Source organism: Hylobates moloch, unplaced genomic scaffold, assembly GCF_009828535.3.
Source record: "Hylobates moloch isolate HMO894 unplaced genomic scaffold, HMol_V3 SCAFFOLD_3, whole genome shotgun sequence".
Lineage (NCBI taxonomy): Eukaryota > Metazoa > Chordata > Mammalia > Primates > Hylobatidae > Hylobates > Hylobates moloch.
In genome coordinates, this window is record NW_026652278.1 from 45,933,092 (window position 1) to 45,948,170 (window position 15,079).

The 15,079-nt window shown below is 35.6% G+C and overlaps 1 protein-coding gene across 8 annotated transcripts in view; it reads left to right on the forward strand.

Moving 5' to 3' along the window:
• Window positions 1-15,079, forward strand: part of ATAD1 (ATPase family AAA domain containing 1) — an 86,531-nt gene that overhangs the window by 25,130 nt on the left and 46,322 nt on the right. For all 8 annotated transcript variants that reach the window (XR_009212773.1, XR_009212772.1, XR_009212770.1 and 5 more), the window contains exon 2: window positions 1,770-1,944. Coding sequence is in view for 4 of the 8 variants with exons in the window: in XM_058436241.1 (XP_058292224.1) it covers window positions 1,783-1,944 (162 nt within the window). In the remaining 4 variants the exon portion in view is untranslated. The remainder of the gene's footprint in view (window positions 1-1,769; window positions 1,945-15,079) is intronic.

A 15,079-nucleotide genomic window follows, 5' to 3' on the forward strand; every position in this document is an offset into this window, starting at 1 on the left:
TTTAAATTAAATCTAATTATTGTGAAGTGAATGGCTCCTAGTGGAGAAATGTGGAACCTTTTGGAAATTCTTCAGAAGTGACTGTTGCAATGATTGAATGGGAGATTTTCTTCAGTTGCAATTTATCTGTTGAACAGATAATTTTTGAATAGCCTCTGTTTTGTGTGTGGCAATTATAAACGTCTGTTTTGTGTGTGACAGTTATAAAGGTAGATAAGATGTACATCTTGTTTATAAGGATTTAAACTCTAATTGAGTAGGTATCTCAAAAGGTCAATAATAATGAAAAGCAAGACATTTTTTAAGATAGTGTAATAGGGCAAAATTAATAAGACAGAAGATTTCATGTGATTTGAAAGGCTTTATGGAGCAGATAAAGTTGATTTTTGAAGTTAGGATAGAATTTGACTAATCCTAGGTGAATGAGAGTAAATGGCCCATGCAGCGTACTAGACAGATACGCTGAAGGGAAAATATATGTGGGATTTTCAGATGGTAGTGACTCCAGCTATTTATAGAGTCCCTTTGAAAAGGGGTGAAAGAGAAAATGCTTAAAATTGACTCTGGAGCTAGATTCTCGATTAGAATAGTTTTGAATGCTTGAGAAACGTATAAAGGAAATACTTTGGAGTCTTTTGATTAGAGAGAAGCAGTATATATCCTTGAGTGGAGGTGAGGTGTATAAAAGGAAATAAAAAATTCTTGGAGCTATTCTAGAGGGAGGAAGGTGAAGAGGCTCTTTAATAGTAGTGAGAGGAGGATTTTAGAGCTCGAAGGACCGTGGATATTGATCTATGCAGTACCTAACTTTTATCTGCTGACCATACAAATTCTGTTTTTTTTCATGTTTATGTGAGTGCAAATATATATTCTTTTTCTTATATATCCCATAGCATTCAGCACACTCCTTTGCTGAGAGTATAATGGCAGTATTTGAAGCTAAGATCTTATCTCCCAAAATGTGATAGTCATATCATCCCTAACAAGCTTATTCTTCTGGGTAGTTATTGCCATTGACAGAGGGGTGTATGTCTTCTGTAAGCCTAGCTTTGATTGATGTAGCTGTTCAGGGATATATGCAAAAATAGGCACATTTACCTCATTTTTTTCTCTTTAGCTTGGGTGAGTGCTGTATTTTTGTAGTAGTTGTCTCAGTTCAGGATTTTTCCAAGTTCTATTGCTTCCTACTTAGCCGGGTTGTTCGGAGCAATAGTGTGGCTCAAAAAATGTAATACCACTCATTATTGAGAAAATGTCATGTTTAACTTTAAGCAGGTCTTGAAAACTTTTAAAAGTAGGTATGAGGAAAAAGTGAGTCAGTTCACAATTTGAATTTCACTCAGAAATTACCTGGTATATGTTACAGTTAATAGAAGAAATTCTTACCATCACAGTAGTATTGTTGGGCTGTCTTTCTTCAGTTGGATATAGTCGATACTTTCATAGACTCTGAAATAATTCTTTAAAGCTGTTTGAGTAAATACCTTAAGATATTTACTGTACTTTTCAAATAAAATGATTAATTCTACTACCAAATAAATCTTAGTTTCTAGTTTACTTCTAGTTTGCAAGAGGAGCTTTAAATGTATTTGTTTACTTAACATTTAAAAATCCATTTCTCCTTAAAATGAAACATTTTTTTTAAGGTAGGTAATATTTTAATTTGACTAGAAGTTAGTTTTTCTTTTTTAGTTTAAGCTACTTTGTTAGTCTTCCAATTTTAATAAGTATAGTTATTACCTAGTGACATTTCTGTTTTTTTTTTTAAGGTTAACAATCAAGATGGTACATGCTGAAGCCTTTTCTCGTCCTCTGAGTCGGAATGAAGTTGTTGGTTTAATTTTCCGTTTGACAATATTTGGTGCAGTGACATACTTTACTATCAAATGGATGGTAGATGCAATTGATCCAACCAGAAAGCAAAAAGTAGAAGCTCAGAAACAGGTATGATTGAAATGTTTGAAGATCATTTTTCTTGTGGCTAACAAATATTTTCCCCTCAAACTAAAAATTTGGTAGAGTTAACAAATTGATGAGAAATTCTCCAAGACCCACATGAAAATGTATTGGTACTCATAATTTTTTACTCTTACAAAGTACTAGTTTATTATGACATTAATTGAAGTCATTTTTTACTATATAAACAACTTATCAGAAGAAAAAAATGAATAAACAATATAATATTGTGAACATCTTCATTAGAATATTTTTGTCAGCTTTAAAGGTAGGATCTAGACAAAATTTTTTACGCTAACCCAAAATATTTATCTTCAGTAATGATAAGCCTTTTGCTGTGTATGACATCTGAAATGTGGATAATACTGAAACGCTCTCAGTCTTAAACTTATAAGCTACGCTAAAATCTAATTAATGAATTGCTCTAAAAGTTGTTGATTATTAATATAAGCTGTAGTTTTTAACTTTTCATCTGCTGCCTCTTGTGGTCATTTCCTTTTAAAGGTGATATATTTGGTTTCTGTTTGTCATCAAAACATAAAAACCTTAAAGGAGTCTTACAAATTTTTTGTGCTGTTAGGTGGCTTTTCCCTTCTGGCTCTTTTTTTTTTTTTTAAACACTAATAACTAAAATATTTATGTCTTATTGAATATCTTATGGTATAATAACAATTTATCTTAAAATAATTGAATAAGATGTTCATGGATTTTTAGATCCGTCCTGTGAGTTGTGACAGATTTATTCAATAAACATTTATTGAGCTCCTAGCAACTGCTTGGTACCAAAGAAAAAAGATTAATAAATCTTGGTCTTTCAAAATGCTATAGGCTATTGTGGGAAATAGGGATGTAAATAAATGACTGTTTTACAATGTTATGCATAGCCCTTAAATCAGTAAAAAGTGAAAACCACAATTTTATAAACACTGCAATAAGTATATATCTGAAAGGCACTTTGGAGAATTCTGAACTTTTTCCTTGAATTTTATTATAAAATAGTTGACTGAAGTTCTGGGTTATATTATCAGCCTATTTGTAAGTCTCTGGGAAGTCTAACCAGGGTAGATTTAAAAAAAAAAAAAAGAAAAACTAATTTGAGTATGTCCATATGTCAACCTAAGTGTCAGGTTTTTTTCTCCAACCTGAATCATGAAAGTCAGTTTAAGTCTGATGTCAAAATATAAGTTACATCGTTTCAGCATTTTAAAAAGCAGAGGTGTGACTTTTTTTTTTTTTTTTTTTTTTTTTTGAGACGGAGTCTCGCTCTGTCGCCCAGGCTGGAGTGCAGTGGCGCAATCTCGGCTCACTGCAACTTCCGCCTCCCGGGTTCATGCCATTCTCCTGCCTCAGCCTCTCCGAGTAGCTGGGACTACAGGCGCCCGCCACCACGCCCGGCTAATTTTTTGTATTTTTAGTAGAGACGGGGTTTCACCGTGGTCTCGATCTCCTGACCTCGTGATCCGCCCGCCTCGGCCTCCCAAAGTGCTGGGATTACAAGCGTGAGCCACCGCGCCCAGCCAGGTGTGACTTTTAAAGATAATTTTGTCTTTTTTTTCCCCTTGGCTTCTAAGAACTCCTGGAATACATGTATAGAAGACATACAGAAAGCTAAATATAGATGCTAAGTACTACAAGCATTCATTGAAAATTATGTGTATAGTATTATTCTAAATATCAGGTATATGAAGTATTAGATACTATGTCCTTCATAGTGCCCATGATAGGGAGAAAAGACTTGTTCATGATAATATAAATTATAATAGTAAGTAGCATATGCCAGTTGCTTATTGAGTAGTGTAGACAGAAACTGTGGCTCTTAGAGAAAATAGTAGTCACCAGTGATTGAGGTAGTTGAAGATGGCTTCATGAAAGATCTTGGCCTCTAGGATAGGCAAGGACAGTTTTAAATAGAATGCACTACTTTTTCCTTCTTTGGTCCTTTTTTGTTTTGTTGGGTGGACTCAGGCTGATAAAAAATACACAGCATTTTAGAATCTATCATCAACTGAAAAGGAGGGATACTTTTTGCTTCTAGCATTATCCCATTCCACAGTAATTTACTAGTGTTTAAAACACTCAGGATGAAATGGGATTTGCTTGGCCAACGGCTATAGCTTTTTGGTTACTCCTCCTCTTCTCTTCCCTACATCTCTGGCCAGCTATTAAACATGCTGTTGACTGGCCATGTGGTGGCTCATGCCTGTAATCCCAGCACTTTGGGAGGCTGAGACAGGCAGATCACTTGAGGTCAGGAGTTCGAGATCAGCCTGGCCAACATGGTGAAATCCCATCTCTAATGAAAATACAAAACGTTAGCTGGACGTGGTGGTGCACGCCCAGCTACTCGGGAGGTTGAGAATTGCTTGAACCCGGGAGGCAGAGGTTGCAGTGAGCCAAGATCACACCACGGCACTCCAGTCTGGGCCACAGAGAGAGACTCCGTCTCAAAAAAAAAATAAAAATAAATAAATATGCTGTTGACCAATTGAAGACTTCAGCAGGCAGTCTTAACTCATTAAATATATTTGAATGGGTGGGTGATATACAATGTTTTAAGGATAATTCACCTTATAGTAGTATGTAGAAGGAATAGGAGTCAAGAGGGACTAGAAGCAAGATCTGTTGGTGATAGACTGCAACAGTCCTGGCAAAGACTTAGAATAAGAGGGTGACAAAAGGAATGAAATGAGTGAAATAGACTAACACAAATGAATGCAGGAAGGACTTTGTGATGATATGGGAAAAGAAAAAGGACATCTTAAAAATGAACCAAAGATTTGTCTGGATACCTCAAAGACTCATAGTATCTTTTATAGAGGTTTGGAAACTGGTAGGTAGTGCAAATTTATGAGAAGATGACGTTTGATCTGGCCATGTTGGGTTTGTGTTGGTGGTAGGAATTCAGGAGGAAATGTTCATACAGCAATTGAAGTTGCAGGTCTGAATCTCAGAAAAAAGGTCAATCCAGAGGTATATTTCCTTATCGATGGTTATAAGTAGTTGAAGTCATTAGAGCAGTGAGTCTCACCTAGGATAGAGTAGGTTATATGGTTATTCCTGTATGTGTATATATCATTTGTAGAACTTTTCCCAAACTATTCCCCATCTCCCTTCACCACCATCAAGATTTATACATATATTTTTTGAGAAATTCTAATGTAATTGTCACTATAATAAATGGTAATGACTATACTAAGAGTGATGAAGTCTCCAAAAGAGATGGTATAATGCAACGTAATTGGTAAGCTGAAGAATAAGCCTTGATACATTTCCTTCATTTAGAGTGTAGAAAGGTATGATGTGCAGCCAGTGAAGAATGAATAGGTCAATATGGGTAACAAGACTGAGTCCTGCTGAAAACAGCTAAACAATCTTGACAATTTTTTTAAAATCTTGTTTTATTTATTAATTAATTTATTTATTTTTGAGATGGAGTCTTGCTCTGTTGCACAGGCTGGAGTGCAGTGGCACAATCTCAGCTCATTGCACCCTGCTTCTTCCGGGTTCAAGCGATTCTCCTGCCTCAGCCTCCAGAGTAGCTGGGATTACAGAAGCATGCCACCACACCTGGCTAATTTTTGTATTTTTAGTAGAGACAGGATTTCACCATGTTGACCAGGCTAGTCTTGAACTCCCTTTGGCCTCCCAGACTGCTGAGATTACAAGTGTGGGCCACCGTGCCTGGCCTAAAAATCTTAAAGGCATTCATGAGCTATCAACAAAGTAAAGAATGCAGGTTAAAAACTTAAGGCAAAAATTTCAGAAAGATAAGGTGAGCTTGATTGGCAGCCTTTACCTTGAGAGAATTTGCTGAATTCTGTTTTTATGATTTCAGAGGGGCTCAGTATACAAAACATAAGGCCAGTCTAAAGTAGGTAGTCTCATAGATGATACTCCTATAAATCTAGAACCCCAAAAGGCTATCTGTAGTATTTCAACTAAAGATGAAGACATAATATTTTAAAGATGAATAGTTTAAAGAGAGAAATTTAAGCCATATGCTGGGTGAAGTAACACATCTAAAATATAGATTCAGAAAGGTTGAAAGTAAAAAGATGGAAAATGCATATACCACACAAATACAAGAAGAAAACTGGCTGGGCAAAAAGAAATTGTAATGCAAAGATATTGGAGAAAATGTTTGCTACATAAATAATGAAAGATTCAGTTCACCAATAAATATAACAGTTCTATTTGTAACTATTGATGTAGCCTGAAAATATATGAAGCAAAAATTTCGTAGAACTACAGAGAAAAATAGACATCTCCATCAATGTGGTGAGAGATTTTTAACACCTAATAATTGTTCAGATTTTTTTAAAATTAAGGATATAGAAGACTTAAATAAAAAATGGACATGTATAGTATATTGTGCCAAAATAAATACAAAATACATATCTCAAGCACATATGATTTGTGAAAATAAACCAAATACTAGATAATAAAGCAAATCTCAAGTTTCATAATATTGGTAGTGTATTTATTACATTCCTGGCTATGGTGCAGTACAGTAGCGGTGATTAGAAAAATAAGTTTGGAAAGTATAAAATATTTTAAAATGACTCCTGGGTAAAAGAAAGCACATAATAATGAAATGAATGGAAATAATAACATAAGTTAATGAAATAGAAAGTGAATATACAGTAGAGAAAAATCAATAAAACCCAAAATTGTTTTTTTGAAAAGACATAAAATCAAGACTTGTCAAACCAACAAGAAAAAAGTTACCAATAAAATACTACCTGGAACAAAAAAGACATAATATTGCAGTAGATATTAAAAACAAGGGCCGGGTACGGTGGCTTACACCTGTAATCCTAGCACTTTGAGAGGCTGAGGTGGGTAGATCACCTGAGGTCAGGAATTTGAGACCAGCCTGGCCAACATTGTGAAACCCTGTCTCTACTAAAAATACAAAATTAGCCGGGCATGGTGGCACGTTCCTATAGTCCCAGCTACTCAGGAGGAGAATCGCTTGAATCCAGGAGGCGGGGGTTACAATGAGCCGACATTGCGCCATTGCACTCCAGCCTGGGCAACAAGAGAGAAACTCCATCTCAAAATAAATAAGTAAAACTAATAAGTAAAATAAGGACTGTTCATAACTATAGTGGGCCCTTGAACAACAAACAACGTGTTTAAACTGTATAGGTCCACTCATAAGCAGATTTTTTTTTTAATGAAAGTTAAACAGAGTGTGCCCATCTCTTCTGCCACTCTTTCCACCTTCACCTCTTTTACGTCTGCCAACCTGAGACAGAAAGACCAGCCTCTCTTCCTCACGCTACTCAACACGAAGACGACAAGGATGAAGTTAATGTATTTCCCTTTATGATTTTTTAAATAACATACTTTCTCTAGGTTACTTTATTGCAAGAATACAGTATACAAACTATGTTATTAACTGTTTCTGTTAGTGATAAGGTCAACAGTAGGCTATTTTAGTAGTTCAGTTTTGTGGGGAGTCAAAAGTTCTCTATGGATTTTTGAGTGTGGTAGGGTCAGCACCCCAATCCCTGTATTGTGTAAGGGTCAACTGTATGTCGATAAATTTGAGAACTTAGGTATGGGTAAACCCTTAGAAAAATATGCATTTCTAAAACTGACTTAAGAAGTAGAATACATGGTTAGTTCCATAACTATGAAATAAGTTAATAGTGAAAATATCTTTTTATAAAGAAAACTTCAGGCCCATAGAACTTTATAGCAAATTCTGCCAGTATTTAAGGAACAAATTAATAATAACCAATTTATGCAAATTCTTCTAGAATATAGAAAAAGAGGGAACACTTACAAACCTTTTTGTGAGGCTAGCGTAACTACAGTTCTAAAACCTATAGTAGTCTGTAATTTCTCTCTCTCCCTTCTAAATTGGTATAAGAATCTTAAATGTCAGCAAGTTAAATTCAGCAATATAGAAAAAATATAATGTGACCAGTTGGATTTATCCCAGAGTTTAAGCCTGGCTTCATTTAAGGGATTGGAAATCAATATAATATGCAACATTAACAGATGAAAGAATAAAACCTATATGATTCTCCCAATAAATGCAGAAAAGGCCTTAAGCATTCATTCATGGTTTTAGAAAAGCTCTTAATAAAATGGGAACAGAAGATAGTGTTATTTTTGTTTTGTTTTGTTTTTTGTGTTTTTTTTTAGACGGAGCCTTGCTCTGTCACCCAGGCTGGAGTGCAGTGGCATGATCTTGGCTCACTGCAACCTCCACCTCCCAGGTTCAGGCAATCTTTAACTTGATAAAATGAATTTACTAAAACAAATGTATTTTATAGTGAAGAATTGGAAACATTCTCTTTAGGAGCAAGCCTGTTGTATTTCATTACTTTTCATTACTTTCATTACTTTTTTTGGCTTTTCTTTGTTTACTTTGTTTACTTCTTTGTTTACTTTTACTTCTATTTAACATTTTACTGAGTTACTAGCCACTGCCTAAGTCAAAAAGGTAGGGATTGGACAAGAAGAAACTAAACAGTCGTTATTAATGGATAGTATGATAATCTACATAGAAAGCCAAAGAATGTTTACAAGCTATCAGGAGTCATGAGAGTTTGATGGGTCTGCTTTATTTAAAATATATATGAATAAAACTAGTATACAAAAATCAGCTGTTTCTGTATACCCGTCATGTTTTAAAATGTCATTTAAAAAAAGATTATATAGTAGCATCAAAAATATAAAACAATGGACAAACACAAGACATATAACACATTCATAGAGAAAATTGTAAAACTATTGAAAGTTTAGTTAAATTCAACATCAGTAAAAAAATACTGGCAGATTTTTGTTTTGTTGTATTTTTTCCTGAAATTCATGTGGAAGAACAAAAGTCTATAAATAGGGAAGGCAATCCTAAAACAAAGTTTTATTTAACTACTTTGGGTCTTGAGTTTTCTTATCTGTAAAATAAATAATAATAGCACTTACCTTGTTGGGTTGCTATTGAAATTAAATATATAATGTAAAATATAACAGTGCTGCATAAGTGTTTCCTATTATTTTTGTAACTTAAAAGATTTGTACTGAGGACATATATAGAATGCATATGAATCAGTAAGAAAAAAATAATAGAAAAATGGGCAAAGAAACTTAAATAGGCACATTAAAAAAGAACAATCTCCTGTGGTCAATAAACATATGAAAAGATGCACAAACTGATTAGGAATCAAGGAAATGCAAATTAAAGTCAAATTGATATACCTTTTCACCCCTGCCAAGTTGTAAAGTTTTAAGTCTGTCAATATCATGTGCTGGAGAGAATGTGGAACAATAGGAACAAAAGTATTGCTGTTGGGAATATAAATTAGTATAACCATTTGGAAGATAGTTTGGCATTATCTAGTAAAGCTGAAAATGTGCATAGTCAGTGACCCACAAGTTTTATTCTGGGCATATATCCAAGAACCAGGAGATACATACAAGAGTGCTCATAGCAGCCCTGCTTGTAATGGAAAAAAGCAGGAACCAGTCTGAATATTTGTATAAATGTTGGTATATGCACATATAAGAGAGGAAAAACACTTTTCCTTCTACCTTTCTGAATTCTCATTTGGGCCTCTATAACAAAAGATAGATAAACAAGAGAAAAACAAACAAGTTTATTAACATGTGTCAAGCATGCAACCAATAGGAGTACCAGAGATGAGTAACTCAAAAGTTTGGTTAGAACTTGAGTGTATATAGTATCTTGGCAAAGAAACAAATTTTTAAAGAAGTGATCAGACAAAAGAAAAGGAGTCCCTGGGGGCAGCAAACTGTGGGAAACTAATGGTAGATGAAGACTAGTTGGTAAAGTTTGTTAATGTAGATTCCTCTGGCTAAGTGTCTAAAGTTGTCTCCTTTGATTAACTTTTGTCCTTCCTGGTAAACAGAAGAGGAGGGACACTTTTGTGAATTTACTGCTTTTAGGCAAGTAGGAGTAGGGCAGACAGCTTTTCTTGTATCTGTTTTTTTCTAAATTTCCCTCAACTCAAAATAATTCTTATGCCAAAGTGACATACTTTGATCTGCACATGCCAGAGCATAATATTCAGCAGAGAAAAGTGAATGAAATACAGATGCTCAACAACTCTAAGAAATAGAAGAAAATGTCACAGAAGAGTACATATAGTGTGATCCCATGTAGACATTCTGAAACATGTAAAACTAAACCTTAGAGAATCAAACATGGTTAAGTTAAAGAAAAGCAAGAGATGATTTCAATTTAGGATTGTGATTTTTTTTCTGGGAGACGAGAAGATCTGTATTTGGAGAGGGCCTCACAGAAGGACTTGAAAGATAATGATAATGTTCTTGTTCTTAAACCTGGATTGGTGTTGATTATATTGTGTTTCTTTATACCTCATCTAAACAGTCTAAGATATTATTTTATCTACCTAGTTACTAGTAAAACCACTGTAAGAACTTAAAAAAAAAAAATGACCAGAGGAGTGAGAATAAAACCAAGATGATGTGTAGGGTACTGGTGATAGTCTTTTCTACCTGAATACACTTGAAGTATACAGAGTACTGCAGACAGTCATAGTGGTTCACTGTGGCAGTGACTGTCAACTGAAACACTATGTTCTGCAAAGATATAATAAGAATTTGGGGAAGTTGGTGGGTGGCAAATATAATTTTTTAAAACCTCAGAGATTATTTGGTTATACCTCTTCTCACTTCTTTCCCACTGTCTGGGGAATCACTTGCATAAAGTCACCATAGCCAAAGAAGGAGAAGGTTGCAAAAGAGAATTGATTGTAAACGTGTTATAGAATGGTCAAAGAGAAGAAAGAGGTCATGAGGAATATGATCTAAGAAAGTGATTAGTAAATTTAGTGAAATTAAGCTTGGAGAGAGTAATTTCCATTTGGTGAAGGCAGCAAGTATAATTTGAGGTAAAAGAACATGGTCATTCTAGAGTTGGGGGAAAAGAAGAAAAAAAAAGGGAAAAGGTTAGTGGAGGAGGAGGAGATAGAGAGGGGCTGCCTAAAAGGATATTTAATAGATGGAAGAAGGTCCCAGAAGAATCAGGAGGGGTTGGGGTAAGTAGTTATGGGAACATTTTTAGGGTAGAGTTGTTTTATTTTTAGTAGCATGAAGGGGAGAGATTATGACTAAAAGTGAGTGAGTGGAGGAGGTTGGAGGCCTATTTAGGTAAATATGTGATCAGTATTTAATGAGATTAAATCATTGTGGATTTTGAAACATTAGGGCATGGTTGAAGAAAGCATGAATTTATTGGGAACTCAGTTGTTACTATTCTCAAGCATTACTCAGCAACTTGATGGCAGATAGAGTGAATGGTAGTGTTAAATTGGCATTGGGGATGGAGCTGACTAGTATAAAAAGAAGTGTAAGGATTTCTAAGGAGCACATCATTAAAGTAATGACTGTGTGATTCAGGCCATTTAGAAAGTTAAGTATTACCAGATGGGGGATAATTTAGTTGGAGAATAGAAAAGAATTAAGGAATTAGAATACACATTAAGGGCAAGGATCAGGTGTGAATGTGGAAGGAGGAAGGTGTGACTTTTGTGGTCAGAATGAGAGAGCATTGAATCTAAAAGCTTAGATGTAGAACACTTTGAGTATACCAGATAATCAATGGGCCTCATGTGATTTTAAAGGCAATATGGTTTTGATATGAGAGGTAGAAGATGACATAGTTGCATCAAATCAGAAACAGTATCCTGGAAGTATACTGTTATGTTGGATTAAACAATATATTTGTAAATTTCTAGACTTGAAGCCAGGAAAACCTTCAGTTTGTGAAAGGTAGGAGATTTAATTGGTAATGAGAGAGGAGATGGTTTCAACATGGCGTTGTACAGGGACTGGGATTTTTCTGGGCACATACTGCTGCTTGGATCATATTTAGATGTAGTAGAAGAGTTTTGATAAGCTATGTTTTTGATGAAAGGGTGGGTTAAGTTAATTGAGATGTGTACTTTAATAGATTTAAAGTGCAGGATGAATATGTGTTAACTGTCTTGGGAATTTATAAATACAGTATTTTGTTTAGCATATTAATTAGACTATATAGGCTGGGCATGGTGGCTCACACCTGTAATCCCAGCACTTTGGGAAGCTGAGGCAGGTGGATCACCTGAGGTCAGGAGGTCAAGACGAGCCTGGCCAACGTGGCAAAACCCCGTTTCCACTAAAAATACAAAAATTAGCTGGACATGGTCGTGGGTGCCTGTAGTCCCATCTACTTGGGAGGCTAAGGCAGGAGAATTGCTTGAACCGTAGTGGCGAAGGTTGCAGTGAGCCGAGATCTCACCATTGCATTCCAGCCTGGGTGACAGAGTAAGACCCTGTCTCAAAATAATAATAATGAGATTATATAATTTTCTTGAAATTGTGGTTTAGTAGTCAAGGGCCAGGAGAGATTTCATACACAGAGTTATACACAGAAAGTGACATACTATGAGGTTAATTATTTAACTTAATGTCTTCCTATTTTTAGTCCTATCATCACACTGTAGTCTTGAAAACTATTTCTGTTATTTTGAGAGAAGTAAGAGCTGAAGTATTCGGTGAAGGAGTATACTGAAAAAACTTTAAAAACTTGGAACTCTCAACTGCCAGGAATTTTAAGAGCAGCTATCACAGAATGCCAACTTGGAAGAGCTAACATTTGTTAACCCCAGAAAGCTGTTGTGAACTCCATTGCCAGTCAAGTGGCTTTTAATCCCAAGTTTTACTGGAGCTGAGTCTTACAAGACTGAGAAGCTGAAGTAAATAAAATGGAGATAGGAGTCAATAAGGAACAAGCAGTTAGTGTTGCCTAGGTAGGTAAGGGAGTAGATAGAAGTGATGAGGAAAGAAAAGCAATAGGAGCTGGAAATCGGAGGAGAAAAAACTCTGCAGTATTGTTTTCTGCACAAGCTTAGTAGAAGAGCACCATAGTACTGCGAACCCCAAATATCTGAGACAGGTCTCAGTTAATTTAGAAAGTTTATTTTGCCAAGATTGAGGACATGCACCCATGACACAGCCTCAGGAGGTCCTGATGACATGTGCTCAAGGTGTTCAGAGCAGTTTGGTTTTATACATTTTAGGGAGACATGAGACATCAGTCAGCATATGTAAAATGAACATTGGTTCAGTCCAGCTGGAAGCAAAGGTGAGACAACCTGAAGCAGGGAGGAGACTTCCAGGTCATAAGTAGATAAGAGACCAATGGTTGCATTCTTTTTAGTTTCTGATTAGCCTCTCCAAAAGAGGCAAGCAGATAGCATTTATCTCAGCAGAGGGGTGACTTTGAATAGAATGGAAGGCAAGTTTGCCCTAAGCAATTTCCAGCTTGACTTTTCCCTTTAGCTTAGTGATTTGGGGTCTCCAAGATTTATTTTCCTTTCACATTTCCTCCCTTTTCTTTTTAAAAATCTTTTGGAGAAAGCATATTTAGAAGAAAATGAGTCTCTGGTCTCAAGTTTCATCTGATCTCTCATGGCTAGGATGGTTTATTCCTTGAGGGATAGGTCCCGAGTTATTAGGAAAGCTCATTTTTAGCTGGTTGTGAAGTCTCACGTCCTGTGAAGAGAAAATAGGAGGAGGAAGGGAGAAAAACAACAACAAACAAAAAACAAATCCTGGAAAATTTATATAGGCCACATTACCTGAAGTCCATATGTCGGTAGGCAGGTATGAAAGTGGCTTATGTATGTAAGTAAGTTGCTGTTCTTTTCTTCTGAAGTTTAATGTCTAGCTTCAGTTCTTAGGGCATTAAGAAAGCACAGCTTAGTTTTCAGTGACTCCAAATTAGCAAAAATGGGGGAAAAAAGAAGGGAAAGAAATTGAAAACATTATTTTGAAGACTTGTAGCCAAGAAAAGTTTGAATTCAGTCTAAAATATAGAAAATAATAAAAACTGAAAAATATTAGGCAGGACTAGAATCTAACAACAGGTGTACTATAGTTTTTGAAACATAATTTTTCTGTCTCCAGTTTCTCATTTTCACTAAAGGCAAATTGTGGTAGGACTGATTTGCTTTCTTATACTTGGCCTGATTATTTGTATATAGTGCAGCAAGAATAATTATTTTGTTACATAGGCTTTTTTTTTTTTTTTCCGAGACATAGTCTTGTTCTGTCACCCAGGCTGGAGTGTGGTGGCAGGATCTCAGGGGTGATCTGCCTGCCTTGGCCTCCCAAAGTGCTGGGATTACAGGCATGAGCCACCGCGCCCTGCCTACATAGGCTTTTTAATTGGCTTTGATGGAACTTTGTTCCATAGAAATAATCTCAGGTAACACTTTTTTAAAGCCAAGCCCAGCCGTGGATTTGTACCATCAAATACCTATGAATTGGGTGAATTCCTCTCTTCTTGATTCCAAGATAAACCTGGGGCTCCTGGGCCTGTGAGAAAGTGACATTCTTTACTTACCACAGGTCAGAAACCCTGTACAGGGACTGTGTAGACAAGGTATGAGGCCAGTTTTCCTAAGGGGCTTTCATTGGCTCTGTAAGTCAAGTTTGATTCCTTAAAGGAAAGCACACCATTCCAGTCAAAGCCTTGGTAAAATAACTGGTTTCTCCAATTGTGTCCTGAAACAAATGAAAACAGATTCTTATTGCACTTATGCAAGTAACTGTATTGCCATAAGTTAAGAATACTCACAAATAGTTTTCAAATTCTAGAGAAATCAGGTAGAGAGAAACAAATATACTCCAAATTTTGTCCATAGGAGTCTACTGAATTGTTAGAAGCTGTCAACAGTGCAAAAGAAAAGTTTCTTTGAAAAAAACAAAACAAAGGATCAGCAGCATTTTAAGCAAAAAATCAAAAAGATAACTTCAGTCTTCTGTTAATTCAGTCCATGCAGTTAATTCCTGTTCTGCTTGATATTCATGGATGTTTCAGTTCTCTGTGAGTCCTGAAAGTTTTTCTTCTATTTTGATGTCACAATCTCCAATCAGAAACATGCATTCAAGAGCACCCATTAGAGTTTTATAGCTGATTATAAAACCACCTTCTAAAGAGGACCAAAAGAAGATAACAATTATCCATGGATGACAAAAGTTTTAGGGTAGCCATAGTCAAGGACACAGTTGACAAGGAAATTTGTTAACTCTGTGGTACACAATAATTATAATTATTATTGATAATGTACGTTAAGTC